Genomic DNA, 15,431 nt, shown 5'->3' with positions numbered 1-15,431 from the left:
TGAGTCAACTATCTTGCCATATTACAAAACAGGTTGATAAACATCAACAGGAAAATAACAGTAGGAGTTTATTTATAATATGTGTTCAGGCGGACATAATAAGACGCGGTGATAAGGTCTATTTTATCGTTTAAGAATCTGATTTAGAATGCTTAAGATTACATTGATGTCAAGTGAAATATTGAGCATTTTCCTTTTCCTACTCTAGCTTTGTTTATGTGTTTTTAGTTTTCTGTAAAAGAAAACTTTATTCTGTCCGCACTTCTTCTGTCCATCCTCAGCTCTTAAAAACTACTGAGGCTAGAGGGCTGCAAATTGGTATGTTCATCATTCACCCTCAATCATCAAACATACCAAATAGCAAACCCTCTAGCCTCTGTAGTTTTTATTTTATTTAAGGCTAAATTTAGCCATAATCGTGCTTCTGGCAACGATATAGGATAGGCCACCACCGGGCCGTGGTTAAAGTTTCATGGGTCACGGCTCGTACAGTACAGTATTATACCGTGACCATCGAAAGATAGATCTGTTTTCGGTGGCCTTGATTATACGCTGTACAGAAAACTCGATTGCGCTGAAGAAACTTCGGCGCATTTAATACTTGTTAGGTTTTGTTTAGAAAACATCGAATACTATTTGTATATAAATTTTCTGAAAAAATAGAGAATATTTCCTACCATATAGTCTAGCAATGATGACGTTGATCATTATTTGTAATGTATTCCGTTAATTGGTTGTTTCTCTAAATGGACTTCAATTTGGTATATTGATTAAGCTCTCTAGTTCTTATTTATACGTTATGGCTACACACATTCAAATAGTGTGTAAGTGAGCACGCCAGTTTGTGGGTACTACAGTCACGTGGTAACTGTAGAAGAGAGAGAGAGAGAGAGAGAGAGAGAGAGAGAGAGATTAAAGTCAAGAGAAAGACCGAATGCCCTCTTGCATCACACAGTGACGAAGCAAAGTGAATGTTTGCCGAGTCTCAAAGCACAATGAGGAAATACTTATCTCCACCGATCTTCATCTTCAGAGAGTCGTTTGATTTAGAAGTGAGTCGACTGTTTCATTTGATTAAGAAGTGAGTCCACTGTTTTATACCATTTCTGAGTGCGGTTCAGTGGAAGCTTTATTTCGATACCGTGTGTCTCCCTAATCCATTTTGTCTCGACATTAATATATTCGTTGAAGTTTTGTGACCGAAATTGAGAGGATTGTTAGTGAGTTGTTGGTCGACCACTTTCTAATCTGAATGTCAATGCGCCATTACAAACGTCAAGGACTAAATCAAAGTTCAACTAAATCAAGATCAGCGTGTTCGATCCATTCTAGATAGATTCGTGGATTTATTTAGTTCTCCTCTTCATAATTCGGTAAGTCTTACTGCCCTTAGAAAAGTGAAAGCGAGGAAGATTAAGGTTTAGTGTACATAACGAGTGTACAAACTGTTTTGTAACGCAAGACAGCAACTCGGGAGTTTGACGGAAGGTCACGAACACCGGAAAACAATTCAGGATAAAAAAGTAAAATAACAGCATGTATGGAAATGAGCGTCTATAGTCCTACTCTAGACCCAGGATCAATAGAGTACTCTATTAATCCTGCTCTAGACCTATAAGCTAGCCACCCCTCCTCGCAAATCGAGCATTCTTAGGATACTTTCACTAAATTCGTGTGGTATTACGAAAGCTACATTGCAGTTCCGCTTAAGTATGGAAAAAGTATTGGATTAAGTATCGCCGTGACACGCCCAAGATACAGCCTGAATGTTGAGCAACACTAGTTAGGATGTAGTGGGCATTCCTTTGCTATTGTGACTTATGAAAAGACTGAGGTTTTAGTCTGTATTGTTTATGAAGCTTTAAATGAGGTTACAATAGTAGTAGTAAATATCAATTAGAAGGAGGGGGAGAAAGTAGGTTACGAGCGTACGGCCTCAGATTGCCATGAAATACCCTATTTGAGGTTACTCTTAAACTTCTTATGGGAGATATTCTTGATGTTTCAGCTTTTATTAGCCAACACCATCAGTTTCTTTTTTAATTCGTACACTGCGTTCATATTTCAGTTCGTATTTAATTTCTGTTTCAGAGTTCAACACCCACGTCAGTTCCAAACTCAAATAAATGGGTAATACTGAAGGTCGTGTTGATGACCTTGCCTACCAAATGTCACTGAACTTTCAGAAAGCCTTGGCGGACCTAGACAAGCGGCGATTAGTCCTAATGAGGCACGAAAACAACCGTTTATCTTCATTTATATTAGGAAACTTTCCTTAGCTGAGTGGATAACTTAGTGGAAGCTGGAAATCGGTTCCTTAGGTGTTGTTATATCCGGAAGACCGCGTACTATAGCTCGGGATCCTTCTCAATAGAGCAGTTCTGGCCTTACTTCGGGAAGAAAGAGTTATTGTATAACCCTTTGAGTGTGAAACTTGAAACTCCCCTTCTAGTGATAAAAGTTACGGTAAGCCTCAGAGGGCGTGGTAATTTGCATCCCTACTTGTTTAAAAAAGAAGAAAAAAGTAAACCTTTGAGAGCAAGATTTGAAATCCTACTTCTTTGTGAGAAAAAGATACATCTGACCTTGGAAGGTTGGAGACGTGCAACCCTAGTTCCTAAGGGAATACAGTGACAGTAAGCTTTCGATGGTGAGAAACTTGCAACCCCACCTCTTGTGAAAATAAATGTTACACTATCACTTCAAAAGTGTGAGAGTTGCATCTCAGTTTCTTGTGAGAAATAATTTCCAGTAAGGCTCTGAGTTTGTGAGATTTTCAGCCACACTTCTGATGGAATAAAATCCTGTAAACAAGAAGCTTTTGACTTCTGGAGCAACGCTTTTAGGAAGAGGAACTTTCGGCCATTCGGTGCTGAGACAGTGAAAACAGAGAGTTGGAGGGGTTGGACAGCAAGGGAAAGAGATACAGAAAATAAATGAATTGACGTGGAAGGATTTAAAAGTGGAACTGGGAGAGAACCTATAGTTGCAACAAGTGGTCTGGTCATTATTATTATTATTATTATTATTATTATTATTATTATTATTATTATTATTATTATTATTATTAATGCATTAATAAGTAACGGTTAGAGGTGTTGGACAGCAAGAATGAAAAAGGGAAGCGGGAATGGATGTAGAGTGAAAGGCTAGAAAATGGATGCCGCCGAGGACCGAAGAGACGCCGCAAACACCACTTGGTAATGCCCTACAGTGCACCGCGTGAGGTGCACTGACGGCACTACTTCCCTACGGAGAGAATAAAGGTCATCCGATAAGAATGACCAGCTTCTAAACACTGGTTCTATCCCCGTAGGGTGCTAGTGCCGTCAGTGCACCTCATGCGGTGCACTGTAGGCATTATTTAAGGGTCTTTGCAGTGTTCCCTCGTCTCCTAGCTACAGCCCTTTTCAATCCTTTTACTGTACCTCCATTCATATTCACTTTCTTCCCTCTTCCTTTCCAACCTCTCCTAACGATTGATTCCTAGTGCAACTCGAGGTTTTCCTCCTGTTACACCTTTCAAACCTTTTCCGCGTTGTGAATAACCTCATAGGTCCCAGCGCTTGGCCTTTGGCCTAAATCCTATATTCTATTCTAAACACTGGTTCAGCGTTTCATCAGTTTCTTTGTCTTTCACTCCGTTTCTTTTCAGTTTCATCCGCCCCTTCGGTAATGAAACTCGCCAGTGGCCATGAAGTCGTGCCCTTGGGGGACGAAGAACTGGAAAGGAGGAAGAAGGATTTCCCAGGATGCGATGAGCCTTGGATCAGGATCCTTCCGGGCAGATGGCTCTTCCCGAGGAAGTTCTTGAAGTTTGCTGAGAGGATTTACAATTTCGAGGTTGGTGTATAAGTGACTTTTCTGTTCACCTGATTAAGGTCTGTGAGCGATTTGTTTTGTTACCATCTCTCTCTCTCTCTCTCTCTCTCTCTCTCTCTCTCTCTCTCTCTCTCTCTCTCTCTCAATATATATATATATATATATATATATATATATACATATATGTATATATACATATATATATATACATATATATACATATATGTATATATATATATATATATATATATATATATATATACACCTACATACATCACTATATATATATACTCAGAAGTGTGTGTGTGTGTGTGTGCGCGCGCGCGCGCGTGTGCGCACGCATCCATGTGTGTTTCTACTGTTATCTACCTAGCTGTCTATTTCAGCTTGTCAGGGTCTGTCTACCTGAGGTATACAGTAGTTTGAATTGAAGTGGTGATTTATTTCTCAGATATGTGACGAACGTTTTGTGTCTTGAAAATATGTTCAATGAACTTGCTAAGTTACATTTTATGATGATCTCTCACTCATTCCTTAAATGATGGCAGTTTTAGGGGTTTGAGATTATGACTGTTTAGTAACTATCATTTGTATACCTGAGATGCTGTTGCATACGTTAATGAGAAGCTTTGACATTTTATTTTGTTATTTATTTAATGCAAAATACTGGTATATGTTTTTTATAAGCCGTACAAACTTTCTGATTCTATATTCTATGTATTTGTGTATTGTTTACTTTTAACAAATTTCTAAACTCAATATCTCTCAAAGAATTATCTTATTTTTTTTCGTTAGCTCAAGTTGAATATGTAGATGTGACTATATCTGATGTGCCTAATCCTTTTAGGCATAGATTACACTTCATTTTTATAGTATGAGACTTATGATATGACAGCGTAAAACTCATTAAGCATTTTAATATCTGCAAAGTCTTTGTATAAAAGTCAAGAAAGATACACACAAAATCATTTTAGAACTACTTATCTATTTAATATTTTATGTGGTTAATCATTTAGGGCATGGATTACACCAAGGCCAAGAGAGACAAGGTCTGCTCACTTCCCCCCAAATCCCCCATGTAGGCGGAGCTTTGCCTACCTCCTCATTGCGTCAGCAGGAGATTGCCGCAATGAGCAGGTACCTCTAAGATACGTCATCGCCTACGTAGTTACCTCAGGTGGGAGGCGACTCCGCCCACTTGGGTAGACCTTGTCTATCTTGGCCTTGGATTACACTTTATTATAGGACGGTGAAAACTCATTACGCAATTTACTGACAGCAAATTCACTGTCTGAAAGTTAAGAAATTTGCAAAGAAAATAGTTTTAGAACTACTTATCTATTTATTTTTATGTTTTCACCTTAGATAAGGCAAACAGACGTCGTACTGATGACCTACCCAAAATGTGGGACAACGTGGACGCAAGAACTCATCTGGACGATGAGGAACAATCCTCACTTCAATCATCCCTTGTCATCATGGGATCTCAGTTCTAGGGCGCCATTTATAGAGTAAGGAATTGAGTTTTGCAAACACCATGCAGAGAGAGAGAGAGAGAGAGAGAGAGAGAGAGAGAGAGAGAGAGAGAGCATTTTAGAACAACCACGAAAAGAACAAATTCAGTATTACACCCTAAAACCTTATCTTCAAAATCGAGTAGGCCTAGAGAGATTGCTCATAAATCTAATAATGACCATTAACTCTAAACATTTTCAAAAGACATAATTTCTTCCCTTTTCACATTTTTTCTCGAGTTTTGACATGTTTATGCCAGTGAAGACAGACGGGAGCTCCCCCAACAATTCTATTGTGGAAAGTTTCAAAGAATTGTGTATCGGGAAAAACCCGGATGATGGCGTCAACCTCCAGCTAGCTGAAGCCGTTCCTGATCCAAGGACTATCAAAACACACCTTCCGTTTTCTTTGATGCCGCCATCATTTGCTAGATACTGCTAAGGTTAGTGATTGGACTCAAAGTCTGTACAGTATGTTCATGCTTCACACTCGCGCTATCCACCCTTATGGGGGTTAGTGATTTGTAGCTTTTTTTGTTGTTGGCTGGCATATAATTTATTCCTTTGGCATAATTTTAGTCAGTAAATAAAATTATTTAATGCTGTACAATGTTTAATAGTAAAATGGTAGATATAAACCCCAATATTAATGAATCATTAAGCATAGTCAGAGCCCATGTGGCAGGCATGACGTCACGCACTATAGGTTACTCTGCCTGTTCATGGGGAGCCCTTGTATTCTCTAGAGTAGACCTTGGTGCCGTCAGTGCACCCCACGTGACGCACTGTAGGCATTATTAAAAGGTGTTAGCATCCACCCCTCGGTTCCTAGCTGCTCCCACTTTTTAGCCTTTTACTTAACCTCCATTTCTGCTTCCTTTCTTCAATCTTGCTGTCCAACACCTCTGACTATTACTTCTTAAGGTGTTTTCTCCTAGTACCAGCTGAGATCTTTGTACTTTATCTCCTTTATCTCAAGGATCTCTTTATCTAGCTGTCCAACCACTTTAACACCTTCTTTTCACTGCCTTAGGCGCTGAATGGCAGAAGCCCCCCCGCCCCCGTGCTTGATTTGACAACCTGAATTTCATATATGAGTCAGTCACATGCTATCTGTCTGTTTATCCCTCCAATCATCCATCTATCAACTGAAAATTAAAACAAATGCGAATAAAACCAATTTTAAATAGAAAGAAAGAATATCAGAATATCTGATGAAAAATGATAACGAAAACTATGTAATTCAAAGTCATTCATGATCCATTCACATCCTCAGGTCGTGTATGTAGCCAGGAACCCAAAGGACGTCGTCATCTCGTTCCATCACCACACTAGGATTGCAGCGTCATCCTTCGGCTACGCAGGATCATTCGAGGATTTCGTCCAGTACTTCTTGGATGACGATCGTGAGCGATTATTAAATATTTATGAGAGCAGAACCGAGATATAATTTTGTTTATTCTTTTTTCAGCTCAAAGCATTTGATCTCAGTTAGTTGTAATTTAATTTGTCTTTCATTCTTTTGTTGTGTTATTGGAATTACAAGGTTTCATCCTTATCTGGAGATATCTTATTGTGTCTCAAAAGGAATGATTTTGTTGTCGTTCGGGTGTCGAGATAATTCTGAAGTTATGCCCCCTGGGAATATTCGATTCCCATTTGACTAAGGTTTGGAGAATCAGTAATATTCTATTTATTTCTATATGTAGATTTACATTAGGCTGTCCATCTGTCAGTCTGTCTCACATACACTCAAATATTTAAACAGTCATGCAATAACTCATATACAACATTGTTTGCATTTGCACGAAAAAATTATTTGATCACTAGTAAGCACGTTCGAAACAAGTAAAAAATGCTCTGAAGTTTCTTCGGCGCAATAGAGTTTTCTGTACAAAATATAATGCTGTATAAAACTATCAGCTACGACCTCGCAACGCTCAGTTACTCCCCAGATTTGGTGGAGTGAGGGTGCGTCGCACGCCTCCAGAAAGCGCTGCCAGATGCATGAAAACTTAACCTTAAATAAAATAAAAACTACTAAGGTTAAGAGGGCTGCAATTTGGTATGTTTGATGATTGGAGGGTGGATGTTCAATATACCATTTTACAGCCCTCTAGCCTCAATAGTTTTTAAGATTTGAGGGTGGACAGAAAAAGTGCGGACAGACAGACAGACAAAGCCGGCACAATAGTTTTCTTTTACAGACAACTAAAATCAGGAAAAATATTCTTCATTCAGTGCCGTATGGCCCCTACTGGTATCATCTGAAGGAGGCGTGGGAGAAGAGGAACCACCCGCACCTCCACATCCTCTTCTACGAGGACCTGAAAGCTAACCTGCTGGAGGAGCTCAAAAGACTAGACGTCTTTCTCGAGACCCACCTGACGGAGGAGCAGCTGAAGGCTATAGGGCAACACGCGGCCTTCGACAGCATGAAAGAGAGGTGGGAGGCCCTGGAAAAGGAGATGTCTCGAGACGTACCGAAGGGCGCCGAGGTTTCTGAGAGCGCAAGACTCCGAGAGGAATACGTTAAGAAGGAAGGCGGATTCTTCAGGAAAGGTAAGCAGGGTCTCGTGTTGCAGTGAGATTCGAGAAGGGAAAAATTTTAGACAGAACTCTGACTAAAGTACTATCAGAGGAGCTACCTATCAGCATACAGGGTGGTATCAGACCATGGGAGCACAGAGGCAGGCAAGAAGTTCTAAATGGGTTAATGACAGGAAACAAGACGTCGTTGACCGTCATGACATTGCTCCACTCACCTTTGGCAGCCATTCTGGAACATAAGGGATCTTTGAGGGGGTAACGCAAGACGGGTACATTTTCTCTAGACCTGAATTTTACGTAATGCGTGTTTGCGTAACTATAACAGCAAATCTCTGTTACTCTACCTGAACTGACGAACTGTTTTTGGTTAATATCTGACGTGATAATATTCAATGTTGCGAGAATCCATGGCCAACTATTGAGGTTATTTATCATATGCTACCTGGCACGGGTGCCGTTATGTTAACGGATGAGCTGAGCTAATTTGATAGGCCCTTGGAAAAATAGGTGATCCTTTAATAGTTCATGAAATATCTAATGAGTCTTGATGTCTGCTATTTTGTGCAATAAAAAGTCTGGTGAATGTTTTGTTCCTTCTGCTGCCAAACTCTGGAACTCTCCTGCGCCTTCTGTTACAGTTTACACTGACTCTAATGACCTTTGATCTTTCGATCTCGTAGGGGGGTAGTGCCGTCAGGGCACTTCATGTGCTGCGCTGTAGGCATTACTTAAGGTTCTTTGCAGCATGCCCTCGGCCCCTAGCTGCAACTCCTTTCGTTCTTTTACTGTACCTCCTTTCATATTCTCTTTCTTCCATCTTACTTTCCACCCCCTCCTAACAATTGATTCATAGTGCAACTGCGAGGTTTTCCTCCATTTACACCTTTCAAATCTATTACTGTCATTCTCCTTTTCAGCGCTGAATGACCTCATAAGTCCCAGGGAAGGTCTGTCGATTTTTTTCAGGTCTCTTCGGGTATGGGTTGGATAAACTCGCTAGGTTGTCCGTTTTATTGACCTCGATACATAGGACAAAAAAATACATTTAATTTGAATGAGTTCTGATGCTTATGTTAACGTCCCTGAAATCAATTTTATTCTGATTCTCCTTCGTTTTGCAGGTGAAGTTGGTGACTGGAAGACCAAGCTGGCTTCTGAATTAAACGCTAAAATTGATCGGTGGACTCGAGACCATCTGTCCAACTTGGGAATCAACTTCAAATATAGTATCTGAGAGGAGAGCTACAAGAATTTGAGCTGGTGATACGCCAAGTTCACAAGAGCAACGCTGGATTCATCGGAGCAGAATTGGCTCCTGCGAAAGACGTCACAGGAGACATGGCACTAACAATCACAACTCGCGGACCATATTAATATCCTATTTCGTAAAAAGTTTATAAGAATAAGATTTTTAGGGTTTCTTCTCTTTTGGTAGCTTCCATTCATATCACTTATTCGTTTATTTTGTTTTATCCACGTCAGTAATACTAAGATATTTTATTTAAACACACACACACACACACTCTCATATACCCACACACACACACACACACACACTCTCATATACTCACACACACACACACACACTCTCATATACTCACACACACACACGTACACCCACTCGCACACCAAACACAGAAACACAGGGGCCATCTTCCAACACTACACAAACAAACACGGCAAGAAACCATCATTACAAGACTTGATAAACAACCCTTAAATAAAATACCGATGCAATTCATATCGGGACATAACAATAGCAGACGGAGTTTTAAAGTCACAAGCAAACCAAGTTTAAATACCCAGACAGAAGGCGACAGATCCTTGCCGTCGGGTCGCCCGAGAAACAGGACCCAGGGTCAAGGTCACCACCGCCGAGCGGAGCCACTCCCGAGCACCACACACGAAGAAATCAATGATTTTATTAGGAATATAAGATGTAGAAATAGAATGTAGAACCAATACAGTAATGTAGTTTCACCTTTTAACAACATATTACGTAAATATTATGTAAACAACTAACCACCTTATTGTAAATTGTAATCCAAGCATTGTAAGCAAAAGATATGGCAAACCCCCCTAATCCTATCCTGCTGGTATAAATATAACGGAGGATGCCTCTATGTTTTAGTTCTTGCTTAAAAAAGCCTGAGATACAGGCGAAACGGACCGTAGCAATAAATGGAAAACACACCACGACTCTGTGTACTTATCCAGAACTTTGAAGAATTAGTGAAGACAGAAGTAATGAAATATGAAAAATTTGGCATTAGAGAAGTCAATGCCACATGGGCGGTTGCCTACAAATATATACAGGTATATATATATATATATATATATATATATATATATATATATATATATAAAATGCATGTACAGTATATACATACATACATGAAAACTTACATACAGACAGGCACATATTATATATATATATATATATATATATATATATATATATATATATATATATATATATATATATATATATATATATATTTATGTATGTATGTATGTATATGTGTGTGTGTGTATGCATGGCTTCAGATTCTAATTCACAGTTTCCCAAGGTAGAAAGGCGCCTAGTTTGTTCTATGAGCCCCGTGGGAGAGGAAATGCCCCCTAAATAGTAGACGAGTCTCTCTTGTGACCAGTGTCAACCACATACATCAGGCCAGTTAATTCAGTGAAACTACTTCTTCAGTGATAGTAAGTGCTACAACCTAGACATTGCTGCCCTAGAAAGCTCCAATGGCTTTGGGTACAGATAATGTACCCACAGCAGAAGAGTGCCTAGTAAAAGGTTGTGGACCCCTTCGTTGGAGCCTGTATACCCTAAATGGCCGAAGGGCTCTTTCTCATGATGTCTATTTCAACCACTATTTCCCTCATATGGGACGCCAGGAAAGGAACAGTTGCCGAAGAGGAAAATATAAAAGTATGCTTGACAAACAAAAAATGGTCGGGAGAAGAGTTCATTAGATCATGCATTATTACAAAGGAGATGGCAGAGCAAGTTGCTGAATGTAATGGTGGGCAGAGAAATGGCCACAGTTATATCAGAACATGATTTATTTTAAGTGAAATGCAAGATATCCGGAAGTTTGTGTTAGAGAGGAGAAAATGAAGAGAACATTTACTGGGAAAATTGGTAGATAATTGGAACGGGGTAGGGCTAAAGATATGAAGGTCGGAAGATTACATGAGGAAAATGTGAAGTTCAAGGAGGGGTCATTGGGCTGGCGGGGAGGATTCGTAGGCATAGGGAATGAAAAGAGTAGGAAGTGAGATAAGGAAATCAGACTATGGTAATTACGTGACAGAAGAGATCATGAGCAGGTTCACATGAGGACAAAGTAGTCAAGATGGTAGTTAGAGAGAAAAAGAAGACAAGTACTTAAGGTAGAATAAGAAACTGTTTTAAAACGAAACAAATGCAGAGAGAAAGGTTAAGGAGCAATGATAAATTCTCAATGTAAAAGATGCAACTTCCGAGATTTTATATGGAGTAAGGACAGTTCTGGGTTGAAGGAGTAAATATTTTGAATATTTGTTAGATGTGGAGGAGAGAGGTATGCTAACCTGAACGAAGCAAGAGCAGAGGTGATTAATGCATGTTTGAGAATTCTTGAGGAAATTACCGTTGAGCACATTTGAGGACAACGAAGAATTTGAAGACTTAAAAGATGTAAGAAGTTGATGGGATAATGAAAGTGTGATTAAGTGGCTGACCAGGGTAGGTAACAGACATCTGGGAGAGGGAAAGGTTCCGAAGGAATGGGTGAGATGAACAGGGGTTCCACTGTGTCAGTGTGTCAGGTGAAGGTGATAGAGGATACTGTAAAAAATTATAGGGCTGTATTATTCTCTAGTATATCAGAGAAAGTAAGACAGCTGGCAGAAGGACTGATAGGAGAAGAGTAGTGTGGCTTAAGAAGAAGATGATAGTGTGTGTGTGTGTGTGTGTGTGTTATAAGTGTTTGTTTTGGAACAGAAACGTGAGCTTAAAAGCATGGTGAAAAAAAGCTGTGTGTGGTATCCATGACCCTAGAAAAATCTTCTGTTTGACTTAACAGAGATGATAAGTGGAGGGTGTTGGTTCGATACACTACTGATGAATCTTCTGTGTCGGTGTATGAAGCAGCTAATGTCCTGGAATTTGTCTGCACAGTAGTGTTATCCATGATTCAACAATTTATGTATAAATTATACCCTGTAAGGAAAAAAGGATGACGGTAACATTATCCACACTGCTATCGAGATAGCAGGATGAACCATGCCGTTCTTATAGGGGGAATAGATTCGAATCTTGGTCAGGGTGGGAATGTTTATCATGTATCATAATTACCCTAAGGGGTGAATTATTCTCAAGGTAAAGTGAATCAGATATAATTGGTTATTCGTGGCATAATGGTTTAATATTCAAGGTAAAAAAGTTACATGTAAATTAGTGACATTATATATATATATATATATATATATATATATATATATATATATATATATATATATATATATATATATATACACACACATATATATAAGTGTGTATGTGTGTGTGTTGTGAAGGAGAGAGAGGGAGAGAAGAGGAAGCGTAATATCATACCTCTGCACTAACACACCATATCTCATAAGGTTATCTGTTACATATACATAACCCTCGTTACTTTGAGTTCAGAACCAGTGACAGTGAGTATTCGACTTTCATCCTCAGTGCACCTCCACACGTTACCTCTGCCGTAATGTAAATATTAATCAATTGGTGTTTCGTTGTGATTCGTTGCATTTATTCTCTCAAGGCCATTCCAGTGACATTCAGTAGTGACTTGATTGAGTATGGGACTATAGAGCCAGGAAGATTAAGTGGAATGTGCATTATAGGCATAATTATTTGAAAAATGCTATACGCAATCGGAGGAGTTTCCGGTTAAGCCATTTGAACAGGCACCCTGCTTTCAAAGTCACACTGCTTTTGTTGGCCTTTTTATGGAAATCGATGGCAGATTATCAATATTTATAACGTAATTAACTTTGATAAAATAGCTTTTATTAAATAAATAGAAAACACAACTCAGTTACCGTGGATAAAAAAAAACTATTTTTCAAGAACAAGTAAGAATAATCAATACAAAACGTGGCCATCAGAGTCTCGGATAGGACATCAAGAATCGACTTGTGTCTGCCTACCGTCTATCTATTTCCTTAACGTGCATGTATCCTTTAACAATATCTCAGAGGCAAAAATTAGCAGAGTTTCTACTCGTCCTTACAGCTAAGGAACTCTGAATATTCTTTTGAAGTTTGAATTGCAAGTCAATGACCCCAGTGGGTTCGTTCCATATGAACAAGGTTCATATTCTGAATAAAAATAATAATAATGTGGTCTAGTTTGCATTCCCTGTTGCTGATGCCGATCACACTTCTTTTGCACAGTCTCGACGATGCAGCTCGACAGTGGCCATGACTACAAGGTGTTTGATGAGGAGAAGATGGAACACATAAGGAAGAATTTCAAAGGGTTCGAAGAACCTCTGATCAGGCTGAATCCTGGCGGGTGGGTCCTGCCCAAAGAGTACCTCAAGTTTGCCAACAAGATCTACAATTTCGAGGTGATATGTTTCTTTAGCGGTTTTATTTTAGAAAAGGGATTATAATTCAAGAGTTATATATATATATATATATATATATATATATATATATATATATATATATGTAGTTGTATATTGTGTGTGTGTGTGCATATACATGTATAAATATATATACATATATACGTGTGTGTGTTTTGTGTGTGTACATGTAAATGTGTGTGTGTATATATATATATGTATATATATATATATATATATATATATATATATATATATATATACATATATATATGTGTATATATATATATATATATATATATATATATATATATATATATATATATATATATATAATTTTCTTTTCAGTGAGGTTTTCCTTGTTGCACTCGTTTCAGTTAAGAAACGTATTTATCACAAGAAATACCAAAATTTTGATTGCTAAAGATATGCACTCGTATACAGTTAAAACACTTCTGTTACTCTGGCTCTGCTTAAAACAAGGTTGGTTCTATACCAAAACTTACGTCTTTTATTGTCAAGTTTATTATCCAGTTTCTGTAACAATATACCCGTTACTGTGTTTGTATCTTATTTATTTGATGGGGTAAATGCTGACCTCACATAAACACAGCACAGTCACTGAACACTCTTGGCAGGTTTGCTGATAAGCTGGGGTATGGGGAGGCGGGGGGTGGGGGTGGGGGGCGTTGGGGAAATAAGATAGGTCGTTGTAAGGTAAGAAAGGTAGCCTTCAAAAGTTTTTACGATACTACTTATTCATCATTGCATATATGTGAATCTGAAAAGGCTAATAAAATGCGCAAGTGACAAAGAATCATATATTTCGAATCGAAAATGCTTCATTCCTCATCAAAAGTGCCAGTCGAAATATTTGGTTTCGTTTCGGTAATCTTGTTATTACTTGGCTTTTTGAATTTCTCAGAACGCTTTTAGATTACTGTAAAAAGACATTCATATATATATATATATATATATATATATATATATATATATATATATATATATATATATATTTTATTTATATATGTGTGTGATGTATGTATGTATGTATGCATATATATATATATATATATATATATATATATATATATATATATATATATATATATATATATATATATGTGTGTGTGTGTGTGTGTGTGGTTTATGTGTATGTATATAATACACACACACACACACACACACACACACACATATATATATATATATATATATATATATATATATATATATATATATATATATATATAATGTATATAATATATTCTGCTCAGATTAGGGATACCGATGTTATGGTGATGACCTTCCCGAAGTGTGGTACCACCTGGGCTCAAGAAATTATCTGGACCATGAGGAATAGCCCAAATTTAGACCATCCATGGGCCTCCAAACCACCACTGACAAGGTCACCTTTTATGGAGTAAGTAGCGGGCTTTCGGAAAAATGCCTTTGCTATTACTGAACGCCCTGGAGATGATAAATCCTTATTTCTCTTTGATGTTTTCAACTTTTTAGCCTCAAGAAATAGAGCTGTTCCGATATTACCTGGACTTGCGGTACTGGAACTAATTATAATGGACATCACTTTCCTTTTTGTTCTAATTTTTTTCTGCATTTCCTTTTAGCTACGACATGCTGATGGGAAAAATGCCGGAACCAGGTTCATCAGCTTATCCAATTTATGAAATGTTCCTCGAGATGTGCCCAGGAAAGAACCCAAACGATGGCATCAACGTCCAGCTAGCTGAATACATTCCTGATCCAAGGACTATCAAATCACACCTTCCGTTTTCTTTGATGCCACCATCGATGCTAGATACTGCTAAGGTAAGACGTTTCAAAGCTGCAAATTATTGCATACAATACCCTAATGCCAAGAGAGACAAGGTCTACACAATTGGGTCGAGTCGCCTCCCACCTGGGGTAACTACGTAGG

At 38.3% G+C, this 15,431-nt stretch overlaps 1 protein-coding gene and 1 pseudogene across 2 annotated transcripts in view; both read left to right on the top strand.

Moving 5' to 3' along the window:
• The first annotated feature begins 1,069 nt into the window (after nucleotides 1-1,069).
• On the top strand, nucleotides 1,070-10,082 carry LOC136849775 (sulfotransferase 1C4-like; annotated as a pseudogene).
• A 2,446-nt stretch (nucleotides 10,083-12,528) lies between these two features.
• The window catches only part of LOC136849772 (sulfotransferase 1A1-like), an 18,324-nt gene continuing 15,421 nt past the window's right edge, over nucleotides 12,529-15,431 (top strand). For both annotated transcript variants that reach the window (XM_067123177.1, XM_067123176.1), the window contains exons 1-4: nucleotides 12,529-12,630; nucleotides 13,320-13,495; nucleotides 14,770-14,915; nucleotides 15,121-15,322. In XM_067123177.1, coding sequence (XP_066979278.1) covers nucleotides 13,328-13,495; nucleotides 14,770-14,915; nucleotides 15,121-15,322 — 516 coding nt within the window. In that variant the 5' untranslated portion in view covers nucleotides 12,529-12,630; nucleotides 13,320-13,327. The remainder of the gene's footprint in view (nucleotides 12,631-13,319; nucleotides 13,496-14,769; nucleotides 14,916-15,120; nucleotides 15,323-15,431) is intronic.

Source organism: Macrobrachium rosenbergii, chromosome 21 (assembly GCF_040412425.1).
Source record: "Macrobrachium rosenbergii isolate ZJJX-2024 chromosome 21, ASM4041242v1, whole genome shotgun sequence".
Lineage (NCBI taxonomy): Eukaryota > Metazoa > Arthropoda > Malacostraca > Decapoda > Palaemonidae > Macrobrachium > Macrobrachium rosenbergii.
This window is presented reverse-complemented; position numbering and strand designations above follow the sequence as displayed.